Here is a 10,097-nt window from a genome sequence, read left to right on the forward strand (position 1 = left end):
ATTTCAAACACCCGGGCCGGTCTGGCCCCATTTGGTGATCCTTGTTGGAGCGCTAAAAGTCTAATTACCGTCCAGTCCGGATATTTGGGGCCAATTTGAGGATTCACGTTGGAGATGCCTTTAGAGATGTACCACCATTTTCTGGTAGCTGCCAGAATATCAATTGTTTTCAATTCTTAACAGCACTAACGAAAAAGAAATGATCAGACCAGAACTATTTTCTACTCCCTCGGTGTTTGAAAATAAGGCGTATAAATTTTGCTTGAAGCCAAACAATGTAAAGTTTGACCCAAGTTTGTAGAATATTTCATCAATAACTACAGTACCAAATTAGTTTTTTTTTTCTTATTGTATCTATTTACTAGTATTGTAAAACGTGGAAAATGGAGTAAACCAGGGGACATCATGGCTCAACTATAGATTCCATGAGCTTCGGTATCACGAAGCGGCCTGTATTGACACTTGAAAATGAGATATTCCCGGATAAAGGGATCCGATAATCATAGTAAACCAGTAAAAATTACAGAGGAAGACAGATGATCTAGCCAATATGCTTTCAGTTTCTTCTCTACAAGAAGCATCTACATGCAAATACAAAATCAGACGACGACTACGGTTTCATGCTGGAATGCAATGCCTTCTGTGCAGCACTTCATACGCTTCAGATTTCACCATCCCAAAAATCCTCCACGGTTTTGAAAATACCTTGGGGGTGAACCACAAATTCAGCTCTTAGCACCTTAACCTGCATTTAGCAAGACAAAACAATATCAGATAACAAATATAGGAAGGTAAAGCTGTCATGCACTGCATTTCTCCGATGGGAGAATGTGCAAATTATTAGACATCATAATGCGGATAAAATTCTGTTTCAACGGAGCAAAATAACAAGGATGGAATTGAGAGATGCCTGCTGAATTTCAGAGAAATTCGCCATCAAATCTTCAGGGATAGACCAGTCAAATATGCTTAAGTTCTCCTTTATTCTTGTTTCATTGGTGCTTTTCGGGAGTACACTCTGGCCCATTTGAAGACCCCAGCGTAGGGCAACCTGCGCAGGAGTTTTGTTTAACTTCTCCGCAACAGAGATGACAATGGGATTGCTAAGAAAGCTTGGACCCATGGATCCAGGTGATCCATGTTTTCCTAAGGGTGAATATGCCTGCAAAAGCAAAAGTAAAAAATTGTGAACAACAAACAAGAGAAGTGGAGTAATTTTCAAGAAAGTAGCTACCAAGGTTACTGAAAACGAGGGGAAATCGCCGCTATACTGGCGATGTTTAAAACTTACAGAAAGATGAACACCCTTTGACTGGCAAAGTTCCCTGAGTTTCATTTGCTGCCAACCTGGATGGCACTCAACCTGGTTGACTGCTGGAGGTACACTTGCAATGGCAAGCAAATCCTCCATCCTCTTACAAGAAAAGTTACTCACACCGATCGCACGGGCCTTGCCAGAGGCATATAACTTCTCCATTGCTCCCCAAGTAGCAGGAATGTCAACAGGAAGAAAGTTTTCAGGGGCTGGGGTGGCACCTTTCTTCGAACGAAGTGGAGCATGGATCTGCAAAATATAGGACATCATCAACAAAACAACTTGGGCACATATACACACGGTTAAAATCAATTTCTCCCACGATGAGCTTGAGAACACACTTCATAGTTCAGTGAAAGCTAGGCCGGGGGTTTCAACCTCCTTTTCGGAAAACAAAATATTTTAGTATTGTTTTTACTACCAAATACAAAAAAACATTCATGCTGAAAATGTTTCTCAGACTGCACGATAAGCATAATACATCTACTTTTAGTATTATGTGAGCGAAGGGAATTTCATTATATACACTATAAGAGATGGACAATTATGCATAGAAATTTACAAGGAAAAGGTCTAAGTAGTCCAGCTGCAAATCTTCAAGAGTGGTGTCAATGCCCTCCGGCACATCTTCTGGGGCTTGGTTACCAGACCTGCAAAATTTAAAAGATCTTTTGAAAACGCAGCACTGCAAATTACATAAGCTGCTTCTTTATCAATGATGCAGCTGAGGTTGAAAACATGAAGCCTAACCACAACTTAGAAGTGATAAATAGATGTTCACGCTTAACCACGCCTTCATCAAATAATTTCTTGAGACTGAGACCAATCTATAAAAGGTGAGAAGGCATATATTTCAATTCAGTTAGCTTAGTGACAGAACATAACATAGCTTTTGATAAAAATCAACAAGAGTAGAGGAGGGATAAATTTTGTAGTACTACATGAGTTCAGACAACATATGAATGCAGGAATGATATCAAGAGTCACAGTGTGGCCTTCTCTTTAAGCAGACCACATGTCTAAATATTTTTCCATCAATTTTGCAGGTTCATAATTCCTTCCCACATGTACAGGGGAGAATGTTTTCAGAATTTTTGGCACTTTATTTGATATTTTGATTTGGTAATTATCCATATTTTTTGAACAAAGAGAAGAACCATGTTCCTTGTCTTACAGACAAAACACAGCAGTACAGATAGTGCGCTTGATCGACAATTGGTTCGGGCACAAGAATTATGTACATTTCCTGTGCAAGCAAACCATTTTTATTACAGTAAAATCTAGAACCACATATGTTTTCAGTGAGTACAGACCAGTTAATTTAATTTGGTAAAAAGAATAAAAATCCACAGCAAGCACATCTAAGGGGCATCTATCAAATCTGATTGACTGCTACTGCTCAAGTAATTACTAATTACCTCCTTCTCATTGCGGTACGCTGGAGCACAGTCGATATGCCGATATCCAGCCTGTATTGTCAAAACATCAAAATTTCAGTACTGGACAGAAGAGTACATTTTGGTATTTCAAAATCGAAACAACGACAGGCTTTGGTAGCATTTTAAACCACACAAAATGAGTAGCACATGGGTAGTACTCCTACTTGTGAAGAAACTTAATTTTGAATTCAACAGATCATCCATCTTAGATGTGGTTCAGCAGAAAAGCTGTACAGATTCTGCTTAGAAGTGACCTTGACGGCGGCGTAGACGGCGTCCCGTACGACGCCGGGTTCGGCCTTCCCCGTCGCCGTGCCGAGGCCAACTGATGGGATCCTTGCACCGGTGTTGAGCACAAAGGATTCAGCCATCTGAGATTATGTGGCTGGTCCCAACAACCTGCGAGAGATCGAAGAGCGAAGCAGACAAAGGTAATCGCGGGAACATGGAAATCGCACTGAGATGGATTTGATTTGGGGGATCGAACCTTGCGCCGTTCGACGGCTCGCCGGAGCGGAGGAGGCGAAGTCGAGGTGGGCGGACGGCCGGCCTGGCGGTAGAGAGGGGCGACGCGACCAAGGGGGCGAGGGACTCTGGCCGGTCAGAGTACAGTGCGCAAAGTGGACCGTGGAGTGGAGTGTAATTAACTAGCGGAAATTGCTTGGACGGTACTGCCGCCATGGCCGTTGTTTGTCCGGTGCGAGCCCCGTTATCGTCACGTCTGAGTGCTCTGGACAATGACGCTGTCGCTATCGTCGTGCCGTAGCCCTGCTTTTTTTAGTCTTGCTAAATCTCATTCGATGCTATACCCGTTAGATCTTATGTTAATATTCGTGCAAAATTTTCTTTTCAGTTTTTTCTTTTTCTCCATTATATGTTATGCCACTTGACAGAGACAGTCGACTGAGACCTAGTCATACCTTTTTAAAAAAATTAGTGTCGTCGCCCTGCTGTCTGCTGATTTAGGACGTGTTTGGTTGCCTGCATATAGGCCAACTAAACCTGCACGGGAAAATTATGGCCCGTTTGGTTGCATGCATAGCACGAAACTCAAAGCACATCTGAGCCTGCCTCGCTGGGAACGCTGGAATCGACAGTTTCTCCAAAACCAGACTCGTGCGATGCATGTGGGCGGTGGGGCCTCCATGCGAGGAGCCACGCTCGAGAAGCCATATTGCTTCCCGAAGCGCTAACAGTTATTACCCTCACCGGCCCCTCATCGCTGCCTCTCCCCTCTCTCTCCACTCTCACTCACTGCCCCCTCACCGCTCTCTCTCCCCTCTCTCTCCACTCCCACTGACGGCGGCAGCGGCTTTCAGCAGATTGAAGAACAACAAGGCGGACTCCGGCCCCTTCATTGGCATCGGTATCATCACCTCCCGCACTTCGGCAATGGCCGTAAGTTCTTTTTTCACCTCCTCACATACTCATTCGCATTCGATTCACGTTAGAAGAATGGGGGATCGGGGTAAATAGCCATATAAGTGATCATAACATCATCATGAGTTCCTAGTACCAATAGATTTGAGGTTACCAATCGGGAATGAAGTACAAGGGTTATGGGTATTTGTTGGGGAACGTTGCAGAAAACAAAAATTTTCCTACGGTTTCACCAAGATCCATCTATGAGTTCATCTAGCAACGAGTGATCGGATTGCATCTACATACCTTTGTAGATCACGCGCGGAAGCGTTCAAAGAACGGGGATGAGGAAGTCGTACTCGACGTGATCCAAATCACCGGAGATCTAGCGCCGAACGGACGGCACCTCCATGTTCAACACACGTACGGTCAGTGTGACGTCTCCTCCTTCTTGATCCAGCAAGGGGGGAGGAGAGGTTGATGAAGATCCAGCAGCACGACAGCGTGGTGGTGGATGCAGGGCATCACCGCAGCAGGGCTTCGCCGTTAGACTGCGAGAGGGAGAGGTGTAGCAGGGGAGAGGGAGGCGCCAAGACACAAGGGTGCGGCTGCCCCTCCCTCCCCCCCTTTATATAGGCCCCCTAGGGGGGCGCCGACCCTAGGAGATGGAAACTCCTAGGGGGGGCGGCGGCCAAGGGGTGGAGTGCCCCCCAAGCCAGGTGGGGCGCCCCCCCCCTAGGGTTCCCAACCCTAGGCGCATGGGATGGGCCTAGGGGGCGCACCAGCCCACTATGGGCTGGTTCCCCTCCCCACTTTGGCCCATGGGGCCCTCCGGGATGGGTGGCCCCACCCGGTGGACCCCCGGGACCCTTCCGGTGGTCCCGGTACAATACTGGTGACCCCCGAAACTATCCCGATGGCCAAAACTGCACTTTTTATATATAATTCTTCACCTCCGGACCATTCCGGAACTCCTTGTGACGTCCAGGATCTCATCCGGGACTCCGAACAACTTTCGGGTTACTGCATATTCATATCTCTACAACCCTAGCATCACCGAACCTTAAGTGTGTAGACCCTACGGGTTCGGGAGACATGTAGACATGACCGAGACGGCTCTCCGGTCAATAACCAACAGCGGGATCTGGATACCCATGTTGGCTCCCACATGCTCCTCGATAATCTCATCGGATGAACCACGATGTCGAGGATTCAAGCAACCCCGTATACAATTCCCTTTGTCAATCGGTACGTTACTTACCCGAGATTCGATCGTCGGCATCCCAATACCTCGTTCAATCTCGTTACCGGAAAGTCACTTTACTCGTACCGTAATGCATGATCCCGTGACCAGACACTTGGTCACTTTGAGCTCATTATGATGATGCATTACCGAGTGGGCCCAGAGATACCTCTCCGTCATACGGAGTACAAATCCCAGTCTTGATCCGTGTCAACCCAACAGACACTTTCGGAGATACCCGTAGTACACCTTTATAGTCACCCAGTTACGTTGTGACGTTTGGTATACCCAAAGCACTCCTACGGTATCCGGGAGTTACACGATCTCATGGTCTAAGGAAAAGATACTTGACATTGGAAAAACTTTAGCAAACGAACTATACGATCTTGTGCTATGTTTAGGATTGGGTTTTGTCCATCACATCATTCTCCTAATGATGTGATCCCGTTATCAATGACATCCTTATGTCCATAGCCAGGAAACCATGACTATCTGTTGATCAACGAGCTAGTCAACTAGAGGCTCATTAGGGACTCATTGTGGTCTATGTATTCACACATGTCTTACGATTTCCGGATAATACAATTAGAGCATGAACAATAGACAATTATCATGAACAAGGAAATATAATAATCATTTTATTATTGCCTCTAGGGCATATTTCCAACAGTCTCCCACTTGCACTAGAGTCAATCATCTAGTTACATTGTGATGAATCGAACACCCATGGAATTCTGGTGTTGATCATGTTTTGCTCTAGGGAGAGGTTTAGTCAACGGATCTGCTACATTCAGGTCCGTATGTACTTTACAAATCTCTATGTCTCCATTTTGAACACTTTCACGAATGGAGTTGAAGCGACGCTTGATATGCCTGGTCTTCCTGTGAAACCTGGGCTCTTTGGCAAGGGCAATAGCTCCAGTGTTGTCACAGAAGAGAGTCATCGGGCCCGACGCATTGGGTATGACTCCTAGGTCGGTAATGAACTCCTTCACCCAGACTGCTTCGTGTGCTGCCTCCGAGGCTGCCATGTACTCTGCTTCACATGTAGATCCCGCCACAACGCTTTGCTTGCAACTGCACCAGCTTACTGCCCCACCATTCAAAATATACACGTATCCGGTTTGTGACTTATAGTCATCCAGATCTGTGTCGAAGCTAGCATCGACGTAACCCTTTACGACGAGCTCTTCGTCACCTCCATAAACGAGAAACATTTCCTTAGTCCTTTTCAGGTACTTGAGGATATTCTTGACCGCTGTCCAGTGTTCCTTGCCGGGATTACTTTGGTACCTACCTACCAAACTTACGGCAAGGTTTACATCAGGTCTGGTACACAACATGGCATACATAATAGAACCTATGGCTGAGGCATAGGGGATGACACTCATCGCTTCTATATCTTCTGCCGTGGTCGGACATTGAGCTGAGCTCAATTTCACACCCTGCAACACAGGCAAGAACCCCTTCTTTGACTGATCCATATTGAACTTCTTCAATATCTTATCAAGGTATGTGCTTTGTGAAAGATCTATGAGGCGTCTTGATCTATCTCTATAGATCTTGATGCCTAATATATAAGCAGCTTCTCCAAGGTCCTTCATTGAAAAACTCTTATTCAAGTAGGCCTTAATGCTGTCCAAAAGCTCTATATCATTTCCCATCAAAAGTATGTCATCCACATATAATATGAGAAATGCTATAGAGCTCCCACTCACTTTCTTGTAAACGCAGGCTTCTCCATAAGTCTGCATAAACCCAAACGCTTTGATCATCTCATCAAAGCGAATGTTCCAACTCCGAGATGCTTGCATCAGCCCATAAATCAAGCGTTGGAGCTTGCACACCTTATCAGCATTCTTAGGATCGACAAAACCTTCCGGCTGCATCATATACAGTTCTTCCTTAAGATGACCGTTAAGGAATGCCGTTTTGATGTCCATTTGCTATATCTCATAATCATAGTATGCGGCAATAGCTAACATGATTCGGACGGACTTCAGCTTTGCTACGGGAGAGAATGTTTCATTGTAGTCAACCCCTTGAACTTGTCGATAACCCTTAGCGACAAGCCTAGCTTTATAGATGGTCACATTACCATCCGCGTCTGTCTTCTTCTTAAAGATCCATTTATTTTCTATGGCTCGCCGATCATCGGGCAAGTCAGTCAAAGTCCATACTTCATTTTCATACATGGATCCTACCTCGGATTTCATGGCTTCCAGCCATTTGTCGGAATCCGGGCCCGCCATCGCTTCTTCATAGTTCGAAGGTTCACCGTTGTCTAACAACATGATTTCTAAGACAGGGTTGCCGTACCACTCTGGTGCGGAACGTGTCCTTGTGGACCTTCGAAGTTCAGTAGGAGCTTGATCAGAAGTATCTTGATCATCATCATTAACTTCCTCTCTAATTGGTGCAGGCACCACAGGAACATTTTCCTGAGTTGCGCCACTTTCCGGTTCAAGAGGTAATACTTCATCAAGTTCTACTTTCCTCCCACTTACTTCTTTCGAGAGAAACTCCTTCTCTAGAAAGGATCCATTCTTGGCAACAAAGATCTTGCCTTCAGATCTGAGGTAGAAGGTATACCCAATAGTTTCTTTAGGGTATCCTATGAAGACGCATTTTTCTGACTTGGGTTCGAGCTTTTCAGGTTGAAGTTTCTTGACATAAGCATCGCATCCCCAAACTTTTAGAAACGACAGCTTAGGCTTCTTCCCAAACCATAATTCATACAGTGTCGTCTCAACGGATTTCGACGGAGCCCTATTTAAAGTGAATGCGGAAGTCTCTAAAGCATAGCCCCAAAATGACAGCGGTAAATCGGTAAGAGACATCATAGATCGCACCATATCCAATAGAGTGCGATTACGACGTTCGGACACACCATTACGCTGAGGTGTTCCAGGCGGCGTGAGTTGTGAAACTATTCCACATTTTCTTAAGTGTGTACCAAATTCGTGACTCAAGTATTCTCCTCCACGATCTGATCGCAAAAACTTGATTTTTCTGTCACGTTGATTCTCAACCTCACTCTGAAATTCCTTGAACTTTTCAAAGGTTCCAGACTTGTGTTTCATTAAGTAGATATACCCATATCTACTCAAGTCATCAGTGAGGGTGAGAACATAACGATAGCCACCACGAGCCTCAACACTCATTGAACCGCACACATCAGTATGTATGATTTCCAATAGGTTGGTTGCTCGCTCCATTGTTCCTGAGAACGGAGTCTTGGTCATCTTACCCATGAGGCATGGTTCACACGTGTCAAATGATTCGTAATCAAGAGACTCTAAAAGTCCATCAGCATGGAGCTTCTTCATGCGTTTGACACCTATGTGACCAAGACGGCAGTGCCACAAGTATGTGGGACTATCATTATCAACCTTACTGAAACCACAAGTGCTCCCTAGGTGGTTTTGATAATTGATGACAACATATCTCTTGTTGGACTAACATTTCGATCTAGCATGTTTCAGATAAGTTCAACAATGGAGTGGCATGGACTAAAGGTTGTGGGAACTCCTTCAAGATGCTAAGGACAAAGGATTGGCTAAAGCTTCAAGCTCAAGACTCCTCATTTTACATTTTAGTGATCCAAGATCACATTGAGTCTTTAGGAAAAGCCAATACTATCAAGGAGGGACGAGGTGTTGCTTAATGAGCCTCTTGCTTCATGTGCTTAGTGATATGCTCCAAAACCCTCAGCTACTTTCCCACTTCCACATATGACCTAAACCCTAAGCCAAACTCGGTCCTACCGATTCTTCCTATCCGGCGCCACCGAGTTTCACTTGTCATAAGCCACTGCCAAACCCTAATCAGTTCGGTCTCACTGAGATGGGCTTGCAAACTCTCTGTTACCCATTGCAATATTCTCGGTCCCACCGAGATATGCAATCGGTTCCACCGAGTTTGCTTGGCCAAATCTCAGTTTCACTTATTACCCAAATCGGTCCCACCAAGTTTGAGTAATCGGTCAAACCTAGTTTTGGATTTACCCTAACCCTAGCACATCGGTCCCACCGAGTTGATCCAGTCGGTCCCACCGAAATCTCTAACGGTCACTAGGTTTACCTTTTCGGTCCGACCGAGTTTGTTGATTCGGTCCCACCGAGATTGGAAAACTGTGTGTAACGGTTGGATTTTGTGTGGAGGCTATATATACCCCTCCACCTCCTCTTCATTCGATGAGAGAGCCATCAGAACGCATACACCATTCCAACTCATATGTTCTGAGAGAGAACCACCTACTCATGTGTTGAGACCAAGATATTCCATTCCTACCATATGAATCTTGATCTCTAGCCTTCCCCAAGTTGCTTTCCACTCAAATCTTCTTTCCACAAAATCCAAATCCTATGAGAGAGAGTTGAGTGTTGGGGAGACTATCATTTGAAGCACAAGAGCAAGGAGTTCATTACCTACACACCATTTGTTACTTCTTGGAGAGTGGTGTCTCCTAGATTGGCTAGGTGTCACTTGGGAGCCTCCGACAAGATTGTGGAGTTGAACCAAGGAGTTTGTAAGGGCAAGGAGATCGCCTACTTTGTGAAGATCTACCGCTAGTGAGGCAAGTCCTGTGTGGGCGATGGCCATGGTGGGATAGACAAGGTTGCTTCTTCGTGGACCCTTTGTGGGTGGTTGCTTCTTCGTGGACCCTTCGTGGGTGGAGCCCTGTGTGGACTCGCGCAACCGTTACCCTTTGTGGGTGGAGCCCTCCGTGGACTCT

The 10,097-nt window shown here is 45.5% G+C and overlaps 1 protein-coding gene across 1 annotated transcript; it reads right to left on the reverse strand.

Moving 5' to 3' along the window:
* Positions 1-455: 455 nt before the first annotated feature.
* LOC125520464 (aldo-keto reductase family 4 member C10-like) lies at positions 456-3,441 on the reverse strand. The gene is made up of 8 exons (XM_048685390.1): positions 3,242-3,441; positions 3,009-3,153; positions 2,734-2,784; positions 2,066-2,142; positions 1,878-1,965; positions 1,292-1,564; positions 911-1,162; positions 456-745 (listed from the first exon to the last, which is right to left on the reverse strand). Exons 2-8 carry the CDS (start codon positions 3,123-3,125, stop codon positions 662-664), a joined length of 942 nt encoding a protein of 313 aa, XP_048541347.1. The 5' UTR covers positions 3,126-3,153; positions 3,242-3,441; the 3' UTR covers positions 456-661.
* Positions 3,442-10,097: the final 6,656 nt, after the last annotated feature.

This window comes from Triticum urartu, chromosome 1 (assembly GCF_003073215.2).
Source record: "Triticum urartu cultivar G1812 chromosome 1, Tu2.1, whole genome shotgun sequence".
In the NCBI taxonomy this organism is placed as follows: domain Eukaryota; kingdom Viridiplantae; phylum Streptophyta; class Magnoliopsida; order Poales; family Poaceae; genus Triticum; species Triticum urartu.

Bases quoted from the DNA above. Each gene is read 5' to 3' on its own strand.
- LOC125520464 (XM_048685390.1), bottom strand. From the start codon at position 3,125: ATGGCTGAATCCTTTGTGCTCAACACCGGTGCAAGGATCCCATCAGTT. The intron at 1,163-1,291 runs GTAAGTTTTAAA...TTGCTTTTGCAG, and splicing joins CAAAGGGTGTTCATCTTTCT to GCATATTCACCCTTAGGAAA. The intron at 746-910 runs GCATCTCTCAAT...TGCTAAATGCAG, and splicing joins ATTTCTCTGAAATTCAGCAG to GTTAAGGTGCTAAGAGCTGA.